The 24194-nt window shown below is 58.2% G+C and overlaps 3 protein-coding genes across 12 annotated transcripts in view; 2 read left to right on the top strand and 1 right to left on the bottom strand.

The window, feature by feature from the left end:
* AMBRA1 (autophagy and beclin 1 regulator 1) overlaps positions 1 to 8103 on the top strand; it is a 201678-nt gene extending 193575 nt beyond the window's left edge. For all 9 annotated transcript variants that reach the window (XM_030918157.1, XM_010371070.2, XM_030918156.1 and 6 more), the window contains one exon: positions 6556 to 8103. In XM_030918157.1, the coding sequence (XP_030774017.1) occupies positions 6556 to 7049 (494 nt within the window). In that variant the 3' untranslated portion in view covers positions 7050 to 8103. The remainder of the gene's footprint in view (positions 1 to 6555) is intronic.
* Positions 8104 to 13161: 5058 nt separating this feature from the next.
* CHRM4 (cholinergic receptor muscarinic 4) lies at positions 13162 to 20983 on the top strand. The gene is given in 3 exon segments (XM_010371065.2): positions 13162 to 13220; positions 18186 to 19047; positions 19049 to 20983. Coding segments are annotated over 2 exon segments (1440 nt in total). The 5' UTR covers positions 13162 to 13220; positions 18186 to 18213; the 3' UTR covers positions 19655 to 20983.
* On the bottom strand, positions 20948 to 24150 carry MDK (midkine). 2 transcript variants are annotated; one of them, XM_010371067.2, is made up of 5 exons: positions 23758 to 24150; positions 22656 to 22732; positions 22328 to 22495; positions 22046 to 22207; positions 20948 to 21317 (listed from the first exon to the last, which is right to left on the bottom strand). In XM_010371067.2, the coding sequence occupies exons 2-5, from the start codon at positions 22729 to 22731 to the stop codon at positions 21292 to 21294; spliced, it is 432 nt and encodes a 143-aa protein (XP_010369369.1). In that variant the 5' UTR covers position 22732; positions 23758 to 24150; the 3' UTR covers positions 20948 to 21291. The 2 variants fall into 2 exon arrangements, with proteins under 2 accessions (XP_010369369.1, XP_030774762.1); XM_030918902.1 differs by lacking the exon at positions 23758 to 24150 and adding an exon at positions 23024 to 23146.
* Between the last annotated feature and the right edge of the window lie 44 nt (positions 24151 to 24194).

Here is a 24194-nt window from a genome sequence, read left to right as displayed (position 1 = left end):
CTTGATGGATGGGTGTCAGTGTCCAGCCTTGTCCCTCCTAGGGCAAGGAACCTTGCTCTGAGGCACTCGTACCACTATTCTGCTGTCAGCCTCTTCAGGGGAGCCCAGGGATCAGGGCTCTCTTTGGGCCCAGATTTCACCATGCAGAGGCAGCTGGCAGGTTTTGTATTGACAAAACCAGAGCTGCAAGAACATGGATAACCAAACCCTCTGGTCAGGGAGTTCAGCTGTTCTGGGCTGGGATAGAAGGGAGATCCCACCTGCACTCACACCTATACAGGCATCAAGATTTATTTTGGTTTTTTTATTTTTATTTTTTGAGACAAGATCTCGTTCTTCCATCCAGGCTGGAGTACAGTGACACAAACACGGCTCACTGCAGCCTCGACCTCCTGGGCTCAAGGGATCCTCCCCACCTCAGCCTCTTGGCACACTTGGCTAATTTTGTTTTGTTTGTGGTAGAGACAGGGTTTCACCATGTTGCCCAAGCTGGTCTCGAACTCCTGGGCTCCAGCGATCCTCCTGCCTCGGCCTCCCAAAGTGCTGGGATTATAGGTGTGTGCCGCCACACTCAGCCACCCAGATTTATTAATGTGGGAAGCCTGCTCTGCTTGTAGTAATTGCTGTTCTGTGGCCTGCCCCTACCCACTCCTCTTGGCCTTTTTCTGTCAGCACCAAAGGGCTCCTAGGCTACTTCTAATTTTCTTGTTCTACAAAAATTTCATTGAAATCCATTCTGCTCTTTCCAGGCCTTCCAGGAGGAGCCCTCCACAGGGATATTTGCACGCGTCAGCTTTTTTGCATGTTCAACTTTAATAAGAGTTTGATTTTTCCCAGAATTTGACCCTACAGCAAGCTTTCCTACCCTGCTGGCCAAGAGGGTAGCTCGAAAAGGGAGGGAAGCATTTCCTGGGCTCACCATTGGCTTCCAGCACTGATACAGTGCCTCCCTAGCTTGCAGTGGGCATTCAGGGCAAGCATGGAATGAATGAGTTGAGCTGAGCTGAGGCAGGGCCCTGCCTCCAAGCATGGCTGTGCCCCACTATTTGGAGAGCACCATGGCTGTGCCTCTGACCCGTAGCAAAGGTCATCTGAGCCTCTGTTTTGTCTGGTGAAGATGGTAGGTAGACCAGCAGCAGTAGCCTGGGCCCTGGGCCAGGGAAAAGCAAATGTGAAGAGGGAGGGGCTGGAAGACCAGTACTCCCAGAGGTCAGGAAGGGCAGCTCCTCTTATGACTCTCTGAGCCTCAGTTCGCTTTTCTCTTCTGGCAATGAAACCTCTAGAATTAAATATGGTTGCAGGGCATGGTGGGAACTTGTTGATTCTACCCTGGCCTCTGCAGAATTCTAGAGTGCACCTTAGGACTTGCCAAGGAAGAGACCTCATGTGAACTCTAAATCAATTTCCTATTTTCAAAGACAAAAACAGATGCTTTTGCTACAGAGAACAAGACCGCAGAATTAACCCCCTGTCTGCCACGGTGCCTGGATCCCTGACTGTGACCGCCATTTCCCTCTAGTCCTGGTGTTTTTTCTCTTGAAGAATGTACCAACTGCCCTCAGTTGCTCTTAGCCTTGGCTTAGAGTTCCCAGGAGGGAAGCATAGCTCATAGTTCTGTAGGCTGAAGTTGTCCACATCCAGCCCTGGGGGAGCCATTTGTTTGTACATTTTTAAATCTTCCATTCATTCTTTTTTGAGCACTTACTTTGTGTCTGGTATTGTGTTAGGCATCATGAATTCAAGGGCACTGTGGAGGGAATTACATTGAGATGAATCCGTTGTGTCTCTTCCCTCAGAGAGCAAGTCCAGAGAGAACTAGACATATAAATGCTTCTCCAGTGGCTCATATCTGTAATCCCAGCACTTTGGGAGGCTGAGGCAGGCGGATCACAAGGTCAGGAGTTTGAGACCAGCCTGGCCAACATGGTGAAACCCCATCTCTACTAAAAATACAAAAAAAATTAGCTAGGCGTGGTGGTGCATGCCTGTAATCCCAGCTACTCAGGAGGCTGAGGCAGGAGAATTGCTTGAACCCAGGAGGCGGAGGTTGTAGTGAGCCGAGATCTCGCCACCGCACTCCAGCCTGGGCAACAGAGCGAGGCTCAGTCTCAAAAAAACAAAATAAAATAAATGCTTCTCCTGCAATGAGGCGGTTACAAGACCAGTTTTCCAAGCATCCTTAAGTCTGGAGCCCCTGTGAGGAACCTGGGAGCCCTTTTATTCATCCATACACGTATTTGACAAATACACGCCCTGTGTAAACCCACGTGTTAGACTTGACTCAAAAGTGAATACAACTTGAGTCCAAGACCTTCAGGAACTTATAGGCCAGAAGAAAGATGCCACAGCCACGGGGAGGTGTGAAGCACTGTGAGGCCCCAGAGAAGGAGCAGCCCCTTCCAGCTGGGGGACCAGAGAGAACTGGGTGGCAGAGGAGACAGGACAAGAGCATGGCACAGTGTGCACAGTGTATGCCCATCTGTGCAGCCAGGGAGCAGGGCTGCCGGGTACCTGCAGGAATGTGGGGTCAGGGCAGGAAGGTCTGCAGCGTGATAAGGGCCTGGCCAGAGAGCCCTCAGATGTCAAGCTAAAGAGTTTTGACTACTGTGAGGGCTTTTGCAGCTTCTGGGTTTTAAACAGGGTACAGACTTAACAAGAGCTCAATTCATAGAGCTGAATTAGGATGGTAATGGCAACAGTGTGGAGACTGGTTGGAAAGGGAGGAGACTGGTAGCAAGAAGCCCAGTTAGGACACAGTCACAGCCATAGAGAGGGATGGCCAGGCCTGGAGCCACGGGCAAGCAAGCAGTGGGCTCAGACTTGAGTGCCAGCAGCAGGGCCTCCCCCAGAGCCTGGGAAAGCCCATCCGGGGATCTCTGGGGGCTTGGCTGCAGCAGCACCCATAGGGCCCCAAGGCAGCCTGTTTTGCCCCTGGTAATCTACTTGAAAAGAGCTGAGCTGGACGTGGTGGCTCACGCCTGTAATCCCAGCACTTTGGGGTCCAGGTGGGCGGATCACAAGGTCAGGAGTTTGATACCAGCCTGGCTGGCATGGTGAAACACTGTCTCTACTAAAAATACAAAAATTAGCCGGGTATGGTGGCACATGCCTGTAGTCCCAGCTACTCAGGAGGCAGGAGAATTGCTTGAACCCGGGAAGTGGAGGTTGCAGTGAGCTGAGATCATGCCACTGCATTCCAGTCTGGGTGACAGAGCGAGACTCTGTCTCAAAAAGAAAAGAGCTGAGAGTTCACGAGGCACAGCGCCCAGCACAGTGCACTCCAGTGCCAGCAGGCCTCAGGCCAGCCACGGCACGCCCCAGATCATGCTGTGAGGGCTTCAGTGCACAGAGTTCTTAGAAAGCAATGGGGCTACAATGGGCATGGGGAGGGCCCCGCCTCCCCAGGCAGCCCTTGACTCCCAGGGTAGAATCTCTGTGAGCACCAAGGCCGTAGGTTGACCTTTTTCTCTTTACCCTCTGCCCCACTGTTAGAAGGCTTTAAACCCTGAAGATAGGGTTGACCCAGAACTCTGAGAGCCCTTTAGGTTTTCTCTCCTTCTGCCCTGGGAGCTAGAGCCAGGCATCCCAGGAGGAAGTGGGGAAGGGCAGCCACCTTGAGGGATGGAGGGCAGCGCTTTATCAGGGGATCTCCAGAAAAGCAACAGAGAACATAATGCTGAGGAAGATCGTCTAAGACTGGGGCCAGGCGCAGTGACTCACCCAGGTAATCCCAGTACTTTGGGAGGCCAAGGCAGGAGGATTGCTTGAGCCCAGGAGTTCAAGACCAGCCTGGGCAACATGGAAAACCCTGGCTCTATAAAAAGTACAACAAATTAGCCAGGTGTGGTGGTGCATGCCTGTACTCCCAGCTACTGAGGAGGCTGAGGTGGGTGGATCGCTTGCACCTGACAGGCTTAAGCTGCAGTGAGCGGTGTTTGTACCGTTGCACTCCAGTTTAGGTGACATAGTGAGACCTGGTCTCAAAAAAAAAAAAAACCCTGTAGAAAGAACAAGAAGCATGAGGCTGCCAAGTACTAACAAGAAGGGTGAGCGATCTCTTTGGGCCTTAGATGCCACCAAGCTGTGAAACCAGCTGGCCTGGAAATCCAACTCTAATGAGGCAGGCAGAGAGAAGGGAATGGATGGGGTTAGGGGAGCAAAGAAAGTCTCATAAAAATAGCTGGTGGCAAGTACCCCAAAAGGAAAGAAAACTCACCATCAAAACCCCCAAAACTGCAAAATCCGAAACAGTAGCTGATGGAGACAAATCAGCAGTTCAGTGGAGTCATCCCTTGCAGCCTGGGAGCCTTGATCATAGTTGGCCACCGGTCTTAGCCTGGTTCTCACCCTACCAAGAGCTGAGCAGAAGGCTGGAAGGGAGGTCCCACAGGGACAGAGCTCCACTGCTGCAGACCCCAAGTTAATCACAACAGGCACTGTTGACCAAGTACCTGGGCTGTGTGTTTGCTCCTTTTCTCTCTCTAGCACTGTGCAAGGTAGACGGTAGGGATTTTTTCAAGGTCACCCAGCAAGCAAATGACAGAGCTGAGATTTGAGTCGAAGTCTTTTCTGTTCCCACACAAGTGAATGCTCGGGCCTTTCTGGAGAGGGGGTGGTGGACAGATGCTGCTTTCCCTCCCCAGACCTGCATTTTGAAGCCTGGGGCCTGTGCTGGTCAGTTCACTCTCTCCAGGGAAATACGGCATCAGGCATTGAGCCCCAGAAGAACAGTAACGGGGGAATAACTTGTGAAGACTAGGGGGTAGAGGGAAAGAAGAGAAGGAAACAGCCCTTCCAGGGAACAGTTAAAACTCTCAGCTTCTGACCAGGCGCGGTGGCTCACGCCTGTAATCCCAACACTTTGGGAGGCCTAGGTGGGCAGATCGCCTGAAGTCAGGAGGTTGAGAGCAGCCTGGCCAACATGGTGGAACGCTGTCTCTACTAAAAATACAAAAAATTAGCCAGATGTGGTGTGAGCTTGTAATCCCAGCTACTCAGGAGGCTGAAGCAGGAGAATTGCTTGAACCTGGGAGGCGGAGGTTGCAGTGAGCCAAGGTTGTGCCACTGCACTCCAGCCTGAGTGACAAGAGCAAAACTCCATCTCAAAAAACAAATAAAGGCTGGGTACAGTGGCTCACTCCTGTAATCCCAACCCTTTGGGAGGCTGAGGCGGGCTGATTACCTGAGGTCAGGAGTTTGAGACTGGCTTGGCTAACATGGCGAAACCCCATCTCTACTAAAAATACGAAAATTAGCTGGGCGTGGTGGCGGGCACCTGTAATCCCAGCTACTTGGAGGCTGAGGCAGAAGAATGGCTTGAACCTGGGAGGTGGAGGTTGCAGTGAGCTGAGATCGCATCATTGCACTCCAGCCTGGGCAACAAGAACAAAACTCCATTTCAAAAAAATAAATAAATATGGCCGGGCACAGTGGCTCACGCCTGTAATCCTAGCACTTTGGGAGGCCGAGGAAGGTGGATCACCTGAGGTCAGGAGTTCGAAATCAGCCTGGCCAACATGGAGAAATGCTGTCTACTAAAAATGCAAAACTTAGCCAGGTATGGCAGTGCATGCCTGTAATCCCAGCTACTCGGGAGGCTGAGGCAGAAGAATTGCTTGAACCCAGGAGGCGGAGGTCGCAGTGAGCCAAGATCACGCCACTGCACTCCAGCCTGGGTGACAGAGCAAGACTCTATCTCAAAAAAAAAAAAAAAAAAAAAAAAATAGGCCAGGCGCGGTGGCTCACACCTGAAATCCCAACACTTTGGGAGGCTGAGGCAGGAGGATCACGAGGTTAGGAGATCGAGACCATCCTGATTAACATGGTGAAACCCCGTCTCTACTAAAAATGTAAAAATTAGCCCGGCATGGTGGCGGGCACCTGTAGTTACTTGGGAAGGTGAGGCAGGAGAATGGCATGGACCCAGGAGGCGGAGCTTGCAGTGAGCAGAGATAGCACCACTGCACTCCAGCCTGGGCAACAGAGTGAGACTCCATCAATCAATCAATATAAAAATAAAAACTATCAGCTTCCTCAGGGGCTTTGAGGAGGTAACACAGAACTATGCTGAAGGAAGACAGCGTTGTAATGAAGCAGAGCAGACTGTTTCCCTTTCGGCCACACCCATAAGGTACTTACTCTCTTTCCAGAGAAAGGGTGGCACACCCCAGCCCAGCCCTAGGTCTGCTGAGTTTCCACAGCAGGGAGCAGGCAGACAAAGCCAGCTGTCTGAACCTGCCTCCTTGTACGCTAAGATGCCACTGGTACTGAGAGAGCTCATTGAGGCCAACCTGCTGCATTCTGGGCCAGTGCTGCCTCTTAACTGGCCATTCTAGGCCTCAGTTTCCCCACCAGGAAAACAGAAGTATGGATTGTGATCATTTTGGGAGTTTTGTCTAGCTTTCAAGACTTGGATTGGTTTTCAGTGATGGAGGGAGTCTTTCTCTATCCTTCGTTTAGCCAAGAATCCCCCAGCTGCTACCAGTGGCTGCCCACCTGCCTCAGAAGCCCAGACCAGCAGCCAATTCGCTCTCTCTCCTGCTTTGTACCTGCCAGGTGAGGGCTCAGAGTATGGTGCCAGTGGAGAAGATGCGCTCAGCAGGATCCAGAGACTGATGGCAGAGGGCGGCATGACGGCCGTGGTGCAGCGGGAGCAGAGCACCACCATGGCTTCCATGGGCGGCTTCGGCAACAACATCATCGTCAGCCACCGCATTCACCGCAGCTCTCAGACGGGCACTGAACCTGGTGCCGCCCGCACCTCCTCACCCCAGCCCTCCACCTCTCGGGGACTGCTCCCAGAGCCCGGGCAACTGGCAGAACGAGGCCTAAGCCCCCGGACAGCTTCCTGGGACCAGCCTGGTACCCCTGGGCAGGAGCCAACCCCACCACCCCTGCCCTCCTCCTCCCCTGTCCCTGTTCCTGTTTCTCTTCCCAGCGCTGAGGGACCAACCCTTCACTGCGACTTGACCAACAACAACCACCTTCCGGATGGTGGCAGCAGCAGGGGGCACTCTGCAGGCCCTAGGGGAGAACCACGGAACAGGTAGAGACAAACATTGCACTGGTGCCTCCCCTCGAACCGCCAAGCAGAAACCGGACCTCACAGCTGACTGGGAACTGGATGTGCAGAAGAGCTGCTGGCTGCATCAGGGAACAGGAGGAGGAGGGTCGGGGTGGAGAGGTCAGTCAGTGGGCACGAGACAGTCGAATGGGCAAGGCGTGCCTCGGAGAACTAGAACCTTCGAGGATATAGAGCCCAGGAGAGCCACACTGTGGGCTTAATGTGAATGGAGGAGCAAGTGGGTTTCTCTGCCAGACACCCCACTTTCTCCTAGTAACATGGGCTCAGGGGACTCAGCCCTGGACAGGGAGCCTCCAGAGAGTGAACAGTCTTCCAGATCTGGGCCAATCATCCTGGACAGAGGCCCGTGAGGCAGCTTTGCCCTGTCCACCTGTTGGGTGGGCAGAGCCACCAGGAGCCCAGAAACAGGAGGAATGGCCTGGTCCCCAGAAACCACCTCCAACTCTGAGCCTTCCAGAGCTTCAGCCGCTCTTCGTCTTACCCCATGGAGACCAACGGGTCAGGCCAGGCTCCCAGATTCCTGAGGACAGGGACTTCAGCATTACTAATAGGGGGCTACTGTGGGGTAAGGGGGCAGCCTGCTTGCCTGATACAGGATGGGGTCAAGGGACAGTGGGCAGGTCCTCACTCAGGAGTGGGGGGTGTAGGCTGGCCGGCCCCCAGGGCTTGTCCACCAGTCTCCTCTTCCCCCCAAGGCCCTCAGAGCAGCGCCTGTGGGTGTCAGTATTACCTGAGCCTAGGCCAAAGCTAGCCCAAGGCTGGGGAAGGGGAGGAGACTCCAGGTCAGAATGTGAGGTCTCAGTCTGTGATTTAAGGTGTTGCATGTGGACTCTTAACTGTACGTGTAGTTTCTAGTGGAGAAATCAAGGCTCTGATCATTTTGTTTTTAGTATGAAAATGTGATTTCCTTTCTGTTTGTAACTCATCATAGAAACATTGTGGTGGGAGGAGGGGATAGTCTACAGCTAACGAGGGAAACACCAAAGATCACATCATTAAAATGATGACATGCCCCTCGCCAGGCTCCTCTCTCTTATTTCCATGGAGGATGGGGGAGGGGTGGGGATTGGGAAGTGAGGGGCATTGAACTGGGCCAGGCCCACGTTCCCCCGGCACCATTTCTGGTGCTCTCCTAGTGGGGTGCAGTGGACCCATCTGACCCCTTCACCAGAGCTGGTCAGGTAAGGGTTGCTGCCTCTACTTCATACCACTTCTCTGTACGCCACAACTTCCTGCTTCCCTGAGGCCTGCTACAGACTGGGGCCACCTTCCAGTGGCTGGGTGAGTATGTAGGAAGGAATGACAGAAGGCTGTTCATCCTAATAGCTTCCCACCCAGGACTGCAGGCCTGAAGTGATGTAACTGGCCAGAAAGCTGGATCCCCCCAAATCCTGGGAAAATCATGCACAGCAGGTGTCCAGCCTGCCAGGCAGGCGGTGGGGCATGGTCCTATCTGCAGGCAAGGTGCCAGTTGCTAGCTGTTAAGGTTTTCCTTAACTGTGTCTTCCCTACAGTGGCTGAAAGGCCTGCTCTATTCGTGGGTTTTGACTGCTTGAAAGCTTCCAGCTGGCCAGGCGTGGTGGCTTACACCTGTAATCCCAGCACTTTGGGAGGCCAAGATGGGTGGATCACTTGAGGTCAGGAGTTCGAGACCAGTCTGGCCAACATGGTGAAACCCCGTCTCTACTAAAAATACAAAAAAATTAGCCGGGCGTAGTGGCTCGCGCCTGTAATTCTAGCTACTGGGGAGGCTGAGGCACAAGAATCACTTGAACCTGGGAGGAAGAGGTTGTGGTGAGTCAAGATCATGCCACTGCACTCCAATCCAGCCTGGGCAACAGAGCGAGACTCCGTCTCAAGTGGAAAAAGGATATTTGCCCCAAGTCTTCAAGAGCTATAATGGAAAATCCAAGCAGTACCAGGGCTTTTTGCCAGCAGCACGTACTTTTGAGGTTTTTGTTTGTTTGTGTGTTTGTTTTGTGCACCCAAATCTGTCCCTGATGCCATGGGGCACGCAGAATTCCAAGTTCTGCTCCAACAGAGACAAAACCAAAAGATAAGTTGGCAAGCAAGAAATACAAAACTATGGCAAGATTTAGGAAGACTCATTTTCTAGAAAATTATGTATAGCCGGGCGCGGTGGCTCAAGCCTGTAATCCCAGCACTTTGGGAGGCCGAGACGGGCGGATCACGAGGTCAGGAGATCGAGACCATCCTGGCTAACACCGTGAAACCCCGTCTCTACTAAAAAAAATACAAAAAACTAGCCGGGCAAGGTGGCAGGCGCCTGTAGTCCCAGCTACTCGGGAGGCTGAGGCAGGAGAATGGCATAAACCCGGGAGGCGGAGCTTGCAGTGAGCTGAGATCCGGCCACTGCACTCCAGCCTGGGTGACAGAGCAAGACTCTGTCTCAAAAAAAAAAAAAAAAAATTATGTATAACAGTGGATTCTGGACTGAAAGACACATCACTTAGCTGTGTGACTTTGGGCAAGCCATTTGCCTTTTCTGGGCTTCATTTTCCCTTGTTAGGATGCGGGCTTGTACTACACAACCTCAAAGTTGCTTCTAGTTCTGTACTCTGGAATCATTCAAGCCCAGAGAGCACACAAATGGTTAGGGCAGGCTTCCTTTTGGAGGTGGGATTTAGACACCTGTAGTCCCTAAGTACTTTGGAGGCTGAGGCAGGAGGACCACTTGAGCCCATGAGTCCAAGTCCAGCCTGGGCAACAAAGTGAGACTCTCTTTTTTTTTTTTTTTTTTTGAGATGGAGTTTTGCTCTTGTTACCCAGACTCACCGCAACCTCCACCTCCCGTGTTCAAGTGATTCTCCTGCCTCAGCCTCCCTAGTAGCTGGGATTATAGGCATGTGCCACCACACGTGGCTAATTTTGTATTTTTAGTAGAGACAGGGTTTCTCTGTTGGTCGGGCTGGTCTCAAACTCCCGACCTCAGGTGATCTGCCTGCCTCAGCCTCCCAAAGTGCTGGATTACAGGCATGAGCCACCGCGCCCCACCGACCCTATCTCTTTAAAAAAAAAAAAAAAGTGGGATTTGAGCTAAGCATTGAAGGATGGAAGGAAAAAGGAGCCCACTGCCCCACATCCTCTCCCCACCACCCATAGGAGGAATAATTCCTTGGTCTGATAATGGGTCTTGTTGATTTGTTTAATGTAAACCACGTGCCAGGAGTCAATGTGCGTTCTCTCAATCCTCACAAAAACTCTCTGAGGTCATTACTGCTGTTACCCCCAGAGCACACAACTGGCAGAGGGTTTGATCCAGGTAGTGTATGATTCCAGAGCACACACCTCAGCCACTGTCATTTCTACAGAAAGAAGACAAGGTGTAGGAGAAACAATGAAACCCTGACTTGTTATGTTGCTTTGGGGAAAAGGGTATGGCAAGGCCCCTAGGGATGAAGTGGTCCAAATTTGTTTTTTGGGTTTTTTTTGTTTGTTTGTTTGAGACAGCCTCATTCTGTCGCACAGGCTGGAGTGCAGTGGTGCAATCTCGGCTCACTGCAACATCCGCCTCCCAGGTTCAAGCAATTCTCGTGCCTCAACCTCCTGAGTAGCTGGGATTACAGGTATGTGCTACGACACACAGCTAATTTTGTTTGTATTTTTACTAGAGATGAGGTGTCACCATGTTGGCCAGGCTGGTCTCAAACTCCTGACCTTAAGTGATCTGTCTGCCTCGGCTTCCCAAAGTGCTGGGATTATGGGCGTGAGCCACCACCCAGCCAAGATGGTCCAAATTTGGACCTGCCAGGCCTTGACTCTGCTGTCTCTGGATGGTGCCAGTCACCCTCCCCAACCTCCCCTCCCCCCATTGGAGGCCCTTGTCAACACCTCCCTGTCCCCACACCAGCCCTTTTCCTTAGAAAGCCCTTGCCCAATAACAGAGCCTCTCTGGTGGTGAAACCTTTGCAGTCCCCTCACACATCACAAGGTTGTGGCATCACCAGGGCAAAGATAGGGACAGCCCCTTTTGGAGGTGAGGAAATAGGTTCAGAGAAATTCTGTTACTTGTCTGCTGACCTAGTGGCATCAAAAGCAGAGCAGAGAAACCACCATGTCCCCTTGTTCCCAATTCAGCTCTCCAGGGTTCCACCGTGGGTTCTTGGGGTTGGGAGATTGAGGGAGGTCAAAAGCCCCTTCATAAGAGGGATTGTGGAGAAATTAAAGTGACTTTGCCTGCCAGCTTCTGGAAGAGCTGTCAGGTGTGTCTGGTGTCTGCAGCCTCCTGCCCTTGGCCTTGCTTGTTTTCTCATCTGACTGTTTTAAGGATCTGCCTTCCTCCTCCACAACCCTCACCTCCTAGGCGTACCACACTCTTCTGGGCCCTGTGAGGGATATGGCAGTGGAACAAGTGCAGGACTGCCGTCTTAGGGTCTTATGAACCAACTTCCCTTATTTGTGAAGTGGGGCAAGAACAGTAGTGCTTCTTTCACCCTCAGTTATGAGGTCTTGGGAGACCAAATCATTCATGTAGCAACAGAAGATGGCTTCCTACTCTAGCCAGCCAACCCCCAGCCCTGAAGTTCCCAATTCCGGCCAACCCCAGCCATCGCGCTCGCGAGCTCTGGGGACCCGACCTCCACTTCCGGGTTCAGCGCGGAGAACCCCACACCAAGAGCCCCGCAGCGCTGGCTTCTACTCGAGTTCCCTCCCCTTCTCAGCCAAGAGGCTCCTGCCTCTACACTGCCGCCCCGGCAATCGCCCTCACCACCTCCGGCCCTCGGGGGAGGGTCTTGAGTTGTTTCCCCGAGAGAAGAAACCAGACGTCTTAAGGTTAATCAAATGTTTGCGATCAGAATTTGGGGTTACAGGCCTCGGTCCCGGTCGCAGTGGGGAGCGTCCGACCCCACTTCTCGGAGGAAGAAGCGCTGGAGCGGGATCAGGCGGCAGAGGCCGCTGGGCCCGGGCGCGGAGAGCTCTCCGAGGTGCTGAAGCCGCCCCAATGTCGGCCCAGCCTGGGCGAAGCCCCGCGTCCTGAGGCTACCGCCCTTGCGGTTCCTAGCGACCTCTGAGATTGGCTGCCTGCTCTCCGGGGTCTTGTCCCGGGCTCCGGCCCCGGCGACCTTGGGCAACCGACTGTCCCTCACAGGCGGCGGTGAACTCACGGTCCAGGCTGCGGCTGGACTGGAGGCGCGTCCCATCCCGGGACTGGGAGAGCGGGGGCGCGCCCCTTTCTCGGCCCGGAACGCCAAGCAGGGAGCCGAGCGGGTGCGGGCGAGTGGTCCGCGGTGGGCTCTTCTATCCCCGGACGACCCCCTCCGGTCCACCCGCTCCTGCGCTTCCCCAGGTCCCGACGGCCCCCCTCCTCGCGGGCGGCCCGGCCGGCACGCAGCGGCGCGGCTGGAGCTCCCGGACCTCGGCCCCGACGGATCCCTGGCGGCGCAGCCCGCCCCACCCACCCTCAGCCTCCCGCTGGGGTCAGACTCCCGCGCCTCGGGGCCAAACCGCGAGTGGGGCCACGCAGGCGCTGAGGTCCCGGAGAGGCGCGAAAATAGCTCAGGGTCCCGGGAGTATGGTCAGGGCGGAGGCGGGAGAGCGGCCGGACCCGGCTGCCAGCTCCCTCCCCAGCCCGCGAGGGGGCGCCGCGTCCCCATGACAACGCGGACACCCCCACCCCCCGGAGGGCAGCGCCCCCTGCTCCCCTGCGCCGCTGGCCGTGGGCGGCGCCCTCTGTGCCCGGGCGGGGAGCTGCAGGCCAGCCCCGAGAGGGCGCGGACCGCCGGGGGTCTCCGACGCCCCGGGTGGTGACCCCCGCGCGTCGCCGCCGGGTGACCGGCCCGGGGCGGGCGGCGCGGCCCCGCCACGATTGGCTGCTTCCTCGTGACATCACGCGGCTCGGGGAAAAGTGCGAGCGTGAGCGCGAGTCGGAGCCACAGCGCCGGGAGCTGCGGGCGGAGCAGGGGCCGCCCCTCGACACCCCGTCCCCGCCCCCGGCCCTCGGCCGGGCCGCCTGCCCCGCCGGCCCGCGGGGCCGCGCGTCCGTCCCGCCGTCTGTCTGGCGTGAGGGGAGCTGGGCAGAGGCGGCGGGTAAGTGGCTCCGCGGCGGCGCGGGGGCGGGGGGCTCGCCGGGAAGAGCAGGAAGCAGGTCCCCGGGACGCTCTGAGGCTCCCCAGAGGTGGGTTCGACTGGAACAGGGCGCCAGACACCCCCCGGGGCGAGCGCGGTGCCGGGAGCGGCAGTGAGCCGGGGCTGGGGGACCCAGCTGGAAGCAAGGCCAGGGGCTCTCAGAGGCTTCTCCAGGTGCGCCCGGGTGCGCCCGTGGGAAGGGGTGGGCATCCAGGATGTCGGGGGCGGAGGAGTGCCCGCCCACAGCCCCCACGGAGCCAGGGACAGCCGTCGGGGGTGGGACCCGGTACTCCAGCCCTCCCACTGGCGGCTCTGCAGGGCGCCAGGCGCTGGAGCCCCAAAAAGCCCTTTTCCCGCCGTCTCCCCGCCCTTCCTCTCCCTCCACCCCTTTGCCCCCGCGTTGCCAGCCCACTCCGGCCCCTGAAGTCCTCCATCTACGACCTTGAGCCCCGACGGAAAACACCCCTGCCCTCCCCGACACCCCTCCCCCACTCCAGTACTACCCCCCGCTGCTGCCCAGCCTTCAAGCCGGGGTCCTCCAGCTCCAGGCCCCCTCCTCCGGCCCCGCAACGGAAGTGTTGGGCACAATGTCGGTGCCAAATCTTCGCCTCTCCCTCCCTTGAACTCTGGAGTCTCCTCTCCCGCCCCAGGGACAGATCCAGGGACCACAGCCTTCCCAGAGCCGTGGAGTGAATGCCCAAGAACCGAAGACCTACACCCCAAACCACCCCACGGGCGCCCAGAGCACCCCCTCCGGTCTCACCCGGGGAAGAGGGGTGTCGAGGACTCGGAAAAGCACAGTGCCCACGCCCAGAGGCTGCAGGAACTGCGTGCTAGGGGGTTGGAGGGAGGGCGGGGCACCCGAGAGCCAGGGCTCCTTCGACCACGGCAGAGACATGGAGGAACCTCCAGATGGTCCAGGAAAACCCGGCTCTCGAGGCCCGCCCGACCCTAGCGTGAGAAACTGGGTGCCCACTTTGGTCACGGGGGCTAGAAAGTGCCTCTGGTGTAGGGTGCAGGGTGAGGAGCGAAGACAAGAGTCTTGCACTCGCCTGACCCGAGCTCCGTCCGGGCCTCCGCCTTGTGGGTGCACTGCCGGTGCCCTCTCGCCGCGAGACTGGGCTGCTTTTGGCAATAACTCGTCTTAGGGGCACGCAGAACTGAGCCTGCCTGGTGTCCCTAAAGGCTGGGTTGGGCGACTCTCGCAGAGGCCCCTCGACAGATGTCAGTCAGAGGCTGTGACTCTGCCACATCTTTAAGGACTTGGACACCTCTGGGCACCGGGCTAAGACGGCGTCCCAAAGTTAGGTGGCCCGTCGCACGCAGCCCCTAGTAGTCTGGCCTCCTCATCCGCACGACCCTTCACCCACAGGCCAGGTGCAATCCCGACGCGGGCTCCTGGCCTGACCCTCTCTGCGCTCAGTCGGACAGCTAAGGTCTGGCTGAGTCTCCTGGCAGGGGCGTTTGGAATGTAACCGGTCACCCATTCTCTGCCCTGCATTTGCTTGTGCATGCAAGTCCACAGGTGTAGAGGCACCCAAACCGTGTGCATCCTCCCGGCCACAGCACCCTAGGCACGCACACGCATGCACATGCACGTGTCCACACGGCGCGGCATGCTCACGCGCTCTCACGGGCGCACTGGTATCCAGGCGTGGCCGTGCGCACACACACGCACATGCAGACAGCTACTAGCGTCTACTCGCGCTCCCCCGTAGGCACACACAAACAGAACTCGCACTCGCGCTCCCGCCCACACGTTCCTCGCAGGGTGCCGGGTGGAATCCGGGCTCCCTCAACTTTCCCACCCGAGAACCCCGCGCGGAGCCGAGGGCAGCTCTGGGGCGGCGTCCCACGGGGCCTGGCGAGGGGAACCCACGTCCCTTCCCCGGGAGGCTCTGCTTGAGGGCTCCTCTGGGTTCGCAGTCGTATTGGAGTTGGGGGCGGTGGCCAACGGCGGCCGCACGGTCTAGGTCCGGAGCGGGCACCAGGGACCGACATTGCCATCTAGCGGTGCGCACAGCCCCGGCGGCGGCGGCTCGCTCCCCAGATCCAGGCGCATCTGGATTCCAGGGAAAGGCGCCAGAGAGGGCTGCTGTCGGAATGTCTGCGGGTGACCCCGAGGTGTCCAAAAAGACGACAGCTGGGGAGGGGCGGAGTCGGGGAGACCCTGAGCCTCGCCCTGTCAGCACCTGGCAGCTCCCTCACGCGGACCAAGAGCAGGACTTAACCACAGGCCATCCAGTGGTCCCGGCTCAGCCCGGCCACCAGGATCTGGGAGAAGACAAGACCATCGCTTGTCTTCTGGGAAAGCTAAGTCGAGAAGCCAGCAGGAATGTGAGGGGACCCTACCCAAGCCTCACCTGGACAGTCCCTCAGTTGTGTGGTTTTCGGGTAGAGGGGAGCGGAGGCAGGAGGTCAACTCTGAGCAGTAGCACCTTGGACTTAAGAAGGAGGTTTCCGGGTTCTTCTCCTGCCCACTCCCCTTCCTAACGTGGTGACTTTGGGCCAGTTGATTAACATTATCCTCGTCTATAAGAGGATATTTACATCTGTAAGATGAGGATACTAATAATACCTGCTTTTTCAGGCTGTTGTAAGGATTAAACCAGATAATCTATATTAAAAGCTCAGAGGGGTTCCTGAGGCACAGTTAACACTCAATAAACAAGAGCTATTATGTTTTCACATTCTGCACTTCTAGCCCCGTTTGTCATCATCCTGCTGGCCTGTATCCTGCCCTGGGAGGCTAAAGTGAGCTTCCTCGGGGCTGGCTGAGTGATTGCTCCTGCCTGCCCTGTCCCCTCCTGCACGTGAGTGATTGCGGGAGGGCAGCCTCCTGGTGCTGGAGGGGACAGGGCAGAGAGTGACACCTGAGCTTCTATTTCAGAGGCTCTGAGAGCCAAATGGGGTTGTCAGGGACCCCGAGAGAGGGCAGTATCTGGTCTTTGCCCTTGACTCGTTGTGTGACCTTGGGGGTGACAATACCTGCTCTCAGCCTCTCCTCCTACGAACCAAGGATTTAGAACAGGAGAACTTGAACTATCAGGCTAAGAGGCTGGGTCTGTATCTGCGATGGTGGAATAGAAGGGCTGGGGTCAGACTTGGGGCGGTTACCCTGGCCCTTGGCCCCAGCCTGCAGTGCATTTTTGTGTTTATGTATAGAGATCAAGTTTAGGTGCTAATCACTATAGCTGCTGGGGGGGGCGGTGATCTCCCAGGACAGGATCCTCTCTATTCTGCAAATGAGAAAGAGGTGCAGGAAGGCACAGTGGCTTGTCTACGGCCACAGAGCCGGAGCCCAGGTTGCGGGCTAGTCCTCCTTCCTCCACAGCCGGCTGCCGCGCCCTCTCTTCCTCTCACACACAGACGCACAGCACTGCGTATCCGACCATGCCTGCTGGGCTGGCGTGGCTGTGATGGGCCCGCGTGCGTCTGTGGAGCGGTGTGTGTGTTGGCGGGTGTGAAGGAGGCTGGGCTGAGCGGCTGCCCTGGCACTCGGAGCTGGCGTGGGCCTCCCTCACATGGAGGGAAGAGGAAGAGGGGGAGGAGAACTAAGAGGAGACTGGTGGGAGGGAGGGCAGGCTCAGGGAAGGGCCTGTGGTGGGGACTCCAGCTAGGGCATCGCAGGTGTGGAGAGTGGACTGCGGAGGGAAGGGCGGCCCTGGCAGCCCTTCTCTTCCCTCTGGGACAATCCTTTCACCTCATGGGTCCCCAGTTGGGCCTCAGGGGTCTCTGATAACCCCTAGTGACCCCTGCACTGCCTCCCTCCCAGCTGCATGCCCTGTGGCTGGAGCTGAGGGCTCCTTGAAGGGGATGCGACAGTGGCAGGTACCTCCCGAGGCCCCTTCTGCAGGGACTCTCCTCCTCTCTGGGGTGCCCAGCTCCAGGTGCCATCTCTGGTCCCCTGCAAAGCCTTCTGGCTCCTGGAGCTCTTTGGCCTCCCTCAGCCAGAGCTCTTAGTTATGGAACTGCCTTCCTCTCACTATCTCACCCCGCACTCATCCCCACCAGCAATATAATGCAAGAAACTGTGAAGCCTTCGTCAGGTTTTTAACAGCTCCGTGCCTCAGTTTCCCCATCTGTAAGTAGTAAAGAAAAAAATGGTATCTACCTCATAGGTTTGTTGTGAGGATGAAATGAGTTAACGCTATAAAAAGTGTTACCAGGCATGGTGGCCCCTGGAGTCCCAGCTACTCAGGAGGTGGGAGGATGACTTGAGCTCAACGATTCTAGACCAGTCTGGACAACATACCAAGACCCTGTCTCTACAAATAAATAGATAAATAAATAGACACTTTTTTTTCAAGTGTCAGAAGTGCTTGGCACTTAGTAGGCCATCAGTGTTAGGTGCTCATAGATACCCCTATTATTGCCTTTGTCCCAGTGCCTTCTACAGGGGTTGGAGACCAGGTGTTAAGAAATGACTGAGTGGGTAAGTGGATGAACAGAACACCTCTCTCCAGAGCCCACATGCTGGTGGGCCTCTGGGACCACTCTCCTCCTCCTCTTGCTTCCCTGAGCTCCCCCGACACCAGCCTCTGTCCAGGCCTTGCGCTGCTTCCGGGCCTTTGCTGTGGCCACTGCCCCTGGCAGGGCCACTCTCCGCAGCTCCTCCTGTGGCCGGCTCCCCATCATCCAGATGACCTGGTGGGTGAGGCCTTCTCTGATCACCCAGCAAGGAGTCATGCCTGTCCTGCCTTCTGACTCACTCTCCCATCGCCCTGCCTTTTCTTCTTTTGTGGCTCACGTGTTTCCATGTCTCCCCCCAGAAGGCAGGGGGCCATGTGTGTCTTATTCAATTCTGTAGCCACAGCACCCTGAGCAAGGCTTGGCACATAGTAGGTGCTCAATTAATGTTGAAAGAATGGGCAAATGCGGGATGGCGGGACAGAGTTCTCTCAAGACATTCTGCCAGAGAGTGTCCCTCTGTCACCTTGATGCCAGTGTGCCTCCAGATGACTCCCCCCATCCCCTTCCGCAGTTCATGCTTTTCTCTCCCCTTCCTCCCCAGACACGGCCTACCCACCCCTGAAACCAACATGGCCAACTTCACACCTGTCAATGGCAGCTCGGGCAATCAGTCCGTGCGCCTGGTCACGTCATCAACCCACAATCGCTACGAGACGGTGGAAATGGTCTTCATTGCCACAGTGACAGGCTCCCTGAGCCTGGTGACTGTCGTGGGCAACATCCTGGTGATGCTGTCCATCAAGGTCAACAGGCAGCTGCAGACAGTCAACAACTACTTCCTCTTCAGCCTGGCGTGTGCTGATCTCATCATAGGGGCCTTCTCCATGAACCTCTACACCGTGTACATCATCAAGGGCTACTGGCCCCTGGGCGCTGTGGTCTGCGACCTGTGGCTGGCCCTGGACTACGTGGTGAGCAATGCCTCCGTCATGAACCTTCTCATCATCAGCTTTGACCGCTACTTCTGCGTCACCAAGCCCCTCACCTACCCTGCCCGGCGTACCACCAAGATGGCAGGCCTCATGATTGCCGCTGCCTGGGTCCTGTCCTTCGTGCTCTGGGCGCCTGCCATCTTGTTCTGGCAGTTTGTGGTGGGCAAGAGGACAGTGCCCGACAACCAGTGCTTCATCCAGTTCCTGTCCAACCCAGCAGTGACCTTTGGCACAGCCATCGCTGCCTTCTACCTGCCTGTGGTCATCATGACGGTGCTGTACATCCACATCTCCCTGGCCAGTCGCAGCCGAGTCCACAAGCACCGGCCCGAAGGCCCAAAGGAGAAGAAAGCCAAGACGCTGGCCTTCCTCAAGAGCCCACTAATGAAGCAGAGCGTCAAGAAGCCCCCACCTGGGGAGGCCGCCCGGGAGGAGCTGCGCAACGGCAAGCTGGAGGAGGCCCCCCCGCCAGGCGCTGCCACCACCACCACGCCCCATGACTGACAAGGACACTTCCAATGAGTCCAGCTCAGGCAGTGCCACCCAGAACACCAAGGAACGCCCAGCCACAGAGCTGTCCACCACAGAGGCCACCACACCTGCCATGCCCGCCCCTCCCCTGCAGCCGCGGGCCCTCAACCCAGCTTCCAAATGGTCCAAGATCCAGATCGTGACGAAGCAGACAGGTAACGAGTGTGTGACAGCCATTGAGATTGTGCCTGCCACGCCTGCTGGCATGCGCCCTGCGGCCAACGTGGCCCGCAAGTTCGCCAGCATCGCTCGCAATCAGGTGCGCAAGAAGCGGCAGATGGCAGCCCGGGAGCGTAAAGTGACACGAACGATCTTTGCCATTCTGCTAGCCTTCATCCTCACTTGGACGCCCTACAACGTCATGGTCCTGGTGAACACCTTCTGCCAGAGCTGCATCCCTGACACGGTGTGGTCCATTGGTTACTGGCTCTGCTACGTCAACAGCACCATCAACCCTGCCTGCTATGCTCTGTGCAACGCCACCTTTAAAAAGACCTTCCGGCACCTGCTGTTGTGCCAGTATCGGAACATTGGCACTGCCAGGTAGGCAGGCAGGAGTGCCCTAGGAGGTGCTGGTGTTGCGTGCGTCTGCTGGGGGACCACACGGCTCACCTGCTGTGGGGAAGAGTTGCAGGCACCATTCCGTGTTCACGTTTGCTGAGAAGGAAGCTCAGAAGAGGCTCTGGCTGCATTCAGAGACCAGCTCTCTGCTCAGGCTGAGGAGGCTCACCCCAGGGAATGTCTGAATTGGGGCTGCCTGGCCCACCTCTGTGGCCCTGCTTCAGCGAGCTGCGGGGCACTGGCCTGGGTGGGCACCTACCCCACTGTGGCCATCAGCAGTGCTGAGAGAATGGACATCTGGACGGGGGCCGAAGCCCAGGGCCCCTCAGGAGGAACAGAGGGACCAGTGCTTGGAAAAGCAGTCTTGGAAAGGGAGTAGAAGGGTTGGAGTCCCCCATTCTGCTGTAATCGGTGCTTTCTGCCCCCCTGCACCCTGCATGTAGGCTCAGCCCCCTCTCCCCAAATCCCACTCCAGGGGCAGAAATCTCTGGCTGCAGCTACTTAGCCAGGTTCTGGGTGGGTATGGTGGAGGCCAGGTCCCCCCAACCCCAGCAGCACTGCCCTTGTCACATTACAATGGGACAGCTGGGAGGTCAGGGGTTCTCTCTTAGGAACTGAGGTCTGGCCTCCTTCGATCCTAGGCTGAGCTGAGAGTGGTCCACTTATTCAGAAGACAGCTCCCTGCGGCCCCGGCCTTCCCAGATCACACATCGAGTGTCACACATCGATGTGTCCCAGGTCACACATCGAGTCAGGGTGAGGCTGTGGTGGGCGGCCGTCCCATCTGCCCTCTTCAAACCTCTCACCCTCTGGTCACACAGGCAAGAGGAAAGGGGTCAACCTGGTGGCTCACTCGGGTTTCCGTGACAGTGGGAAGTGGGAGGTGGGCAGTGAGAGGTGGGCAGTGAGGTAGGCATGCAACCCCCGCATCTGCTCTCCCCCAGTGGGTAGAACCTTCCTGATGGGCTGTGGGTTGGATCAAAAGACCTTTGACTGGGCGAGGCTGAGATGAGTGTGGCGGTTCCAGTGAGTCAGCCAGGTTCCCTTCCCCAGCCCTGGTCCCTGGGGGAGATGAGGACCGAGAGGCTTAGGCGACTTGATGGCGGGCACCCTTTCGGGGGCCCTGGAAGAAATTTTCATAATTGTTCTGCTTTTTCCATGAGCTCTGGAGAGCACCCACCACCAAGCCCCCAACCGCTGAAACCCACCAGTCCCTACAGCCTGGTCTTTCTCCCCACCTTCCCACTCCCAAACACATTTCCACAGCAAACTCCTTGGGAAGGGGCTTTTATATATTAAAAAAGAAAAGCTTTTATTGGGGGGGAAAAAGTCAGTTTATTTGATGTGTTTCTTAGTAATGGAATTGTGGGGAAGAACAAAAGCGGGCTCTGGGACTCACATTGCTTTGGGGGAGGCTAAAGCTTCCCAGAATCCCTTGTCCCTCCCCACTTTGGGCACTTAGGGGTGGGGCTGGGAAGTGAGAGGGACAAGGCAGGGAATGATTGATTAAAGCTAACGAGCAGACAGAAGGCACTGGTGGGTCATATCTCGGGCCTGGAAGAGGGAGGACGTGGGCCAGACCCCATGTAACACCAGGGGCTCCTTGGCATCCAGGCTTGGCCTCTAGTCCTTTCCCTTCCCTTTCTTGGCTGTAAAACAAGAAAGAAATATTAATACCATATCAACAGGCCGACCCATTGCAGACCGCCGGCTCCACAAACACCCAGGCATCAGGGAAGGAGAAGATTCTGCCCCCTAGTGGTTTCCAATCAGCTGACCCGGAAGCAAGGGATGGGGCCGCCATTGTGATGTGGACATCGGACACCCCCAGCTTCCTATTTCCACTTGGGATCAGAAAACCTTCAAGTTTCCAGTTCCGGTCCTGGTCACAGCAGCCCTGGACAGCGTCAGCCTCCTCACCTGAGAAGCGGGCAGATTCACCCCTGCCCTGTTGGCCTCGCTGGGCTGAGTCAGGAGTGAGCTGAGAGGCCTAGGGTGGGCTGTGACCTACTCCCAACACTAGAAAGGGCAGAGCTGACCAAATGCTGCCCGTGGCTGAAGAGCTGACAAAGGCAAGCCGTTCCAGGACACTTTCCCTGGGTCCTAAGCCAGATGCTCCAATGGAGTAGCTTGAGTTGGTCCCTACTTGGGCCAGGGAGGATTTATGTCCCCAGCATCACTTGCCGCCCCTCTTGTAGTGCCCATCTCTAGACTTTTCCAGGCAGGGAAGCCAAGTGAGGCGATGTCAGGAAGCTATTGGCCAGGACTCAAAACTTAAGGTTTAACCTGGAATGGTCCCCTCACAGGCGGCGGGGGGGTGGGGGGGAGAGGGGGGAGCAGACCCCTTGGGACAGCCCCACCCCCTTCTCTCGCTGACCTTTGGCCTTGGCTTTGGTCTTGGGGGTGCAGGGCTTGGTGACGCGGATGGTCTCCTGGCACTGGGCATTGTAGCGCGCCTTCTTCAGGGTGCCTTGGCGGACTTTGGTGCCTGTGCCCCCATCACACGCACCCCAGTTCTCAAACTTGTACTTGCAGTCGGCTGGTGGGAGAGCGGCCCGGGTCAGCGCTGCGCGCCCCGCGGCCCTCCCTCCAAGGGTCTGCCCAGGCTTCGGCGAGCCTGTGCCCCCCTCTCCTGCCCTCCGCCTGCGCCCCGCCTCACCTCCAAACTCCTTCTTCCAGTTGCAGGGCACCCTGCACCGGATGCGCTGGGTCTGGGCCCCGCAGGTGCCCTCGCGGAAACCCACGCCGCAATCCTTGCTGCTGGGGGTGCAGGGCCCCCAGGCCCACTCCGCACACTCGCTCCCCGGGCCGCCCTTCTTCACCTTGTCTACAACGCGCGGGGAACAGAATTCAGGACGGGGGCACGGGGAGACTCCATCAGGGGCCGCCTTCCTGGGGTTCCAGGCTGGGAACCCAGGCGGCCCAGCCCAGAAGTGGCGGGGCCTCGCCTGCCCGTCCCCAGCCCTCCTTCGATCATCCCCCATCACCTTTCTTTTTGGCCACTGCGGAGGTGAGCGCCAGCAGGGCGAGGAGAGTGAGAAGGAGGAAGCCTCGGTGCTGCATCCTGGGGGGAGAGTGCGAGTCTGGGTCCCTGGCCCGTCCCCTTCCCCACCGGGGGCCGCGTGCAGGGCCCTCCCACCCCCGCGTGCCCCACTTTCTAGGCCCCAAGTCGGGCTGCTAGGGTGGCGGCGGTGGGAAGACTTGGGGCGGCCCCTCGCCGCTTGCCCGGACGCACCGCCGAGAGGCGACTCCCCGGGGGACGCCTCGAGCCCAGGACGCAGCTTAGACCCCCACCCCCGCCTCCAGCCCCCAGATCGGCCGCGGCCGGGAGGACCGGGGGCCGCCGCGCGCTCACTCGCTCGCTGCCCGCGCTGCTTCGCTCCCTCCCGCGCCGGGCCCGTCCCGCTCCGGCCGCCGCGGCCCCTTTTGTCTCCAGAACCGGTCTGAGCCGGTCACATGGGCCCCCGCCCCCTCTCCCCACCCCCCAGGGAAGGACCCGCCCCGCCCCCTCCCCTCAAACCCGCACCGCCCCCGACCCCGGCGTCCCCGCCCCGGCTCCCGCCCGCGCCCCCTGAGCTTCTGCTCTGGCGTCCGTGCGCCCGGCCCCGCGCGTTCGCCTCTCCCCGCCGGTGTCCTCCGCGCTGCGACGGCGGCCTCTCCGGGCCCCATCTTCCGAGCGGTGGTCTCCCAGCCCCAGGCCCCGTCCCGCCCGCGCACACCGGCCCCCGGCCCACTCCCTGAGCCGCCGCCCGCTGCCCCCATCCCAGGTCATCCCCTGCCGTACGCCAGGGCCCGGGCCGCTCTCAGGCCCCGGCTTCCCTTGCCTGCCGCGGAGCCCCCGCGCCTGTATAACGAGCCGGGCCCGCTCCCCTCCACGGCCGGCTCAGCCCTGGCGCCCTGCTGGCTACTGGGGAGGGGGCGCCACCTGGGGCCGTTTCCGCGGGTGGGCAGGGAGGCGCTCTGCTGTGCTGAGGGGAGTCTGGGACTCGGACCCCCAGAGAAAGTCACGGGTGCGGTCACCCAGTGCCTTTCCGGGAGCACAGGCATGAGGGACGGCGAGTGGGGGTCCTGGGGGAGGAGCCCGCAGACCTGGATTTGGTGAAACTTGGCGCTGACAGGAGCCGTCTGAGAAGTTCCAGACCTGGCCACAGCGGCGGCTCCAACTGCCCACCCCCTCTGACCCCGGGCCTGCGGCATTGCCTCGCCCGGTTCCCCCAAACCGGGAGAGCCCCCGAGGCCTGGGGGAGGGGCTTGCTCAAGGCCACAGGGCAAATGGGCCAGAGCCCGGGCTCGCCCCCGCCCCACCCCTTTCACTTTCATTGTTGTTCCCCGCGGGAAGCGGGAAGCCGGAGGGATCGGCCCCGCCCCTGGCCCCGACGAGCGCGGCCGCCGGGCAGAGGTCAGGAACCGGGCAGGCCCTGAGACCCACCCCCAAACGGGAGCCGGGGACCCGGGAAGGTGCTGTCGACAGCATCCAGTCCCCCACCCCCAGGACAACCCCGCAGCCCCCGCTTTTTGTTAGACCT

The sequence above is a fragment of the Rhinopithecus roxellana genome, chromosome 15 (assembly GCF_007565055.1).
Source record: "Rhinopithecus roxellana isolate Shanxi Qingling chromosome 15, ASM756505v1, whole genome shotgun sequence".
Lineage (NCBI taxonomy): Eukaryota > Metazoa > Chordata > Mammalia > Primates > Cercopithecidae > Rhinopithecus > Rhinopithecus roxellana.
This window is presented reverse-complemented; position numbering and strand designations above follow the sequence as displayed.

Excerpts from the sequence above, each read along its gene's own strand:
- MDK (XM_010371067.2), bottom strand. The coding sequence starts at position 22,731 with ATGCAGCACCGAGGCTTCCTCCTTCTCACTCTCCTCGCCCTGCTGGCG. Across the intron at positions 22,496-22,655 it reads CGCAGTGGCCAAAAAGAAAG|ACAAGGTGAAGAAGGGCGGC; the intron begins GTGATGGGGGAT and ends CGCGCGTTGTAG. Across the intron at positions 21,318-22,045 it reads GACCAAAGCCAAGGCCAAAG|CCAAGAAAGGGAAGGGAAAG; the intron begins GTCAGCGAGAGA and ends CTTGTTTTACAG.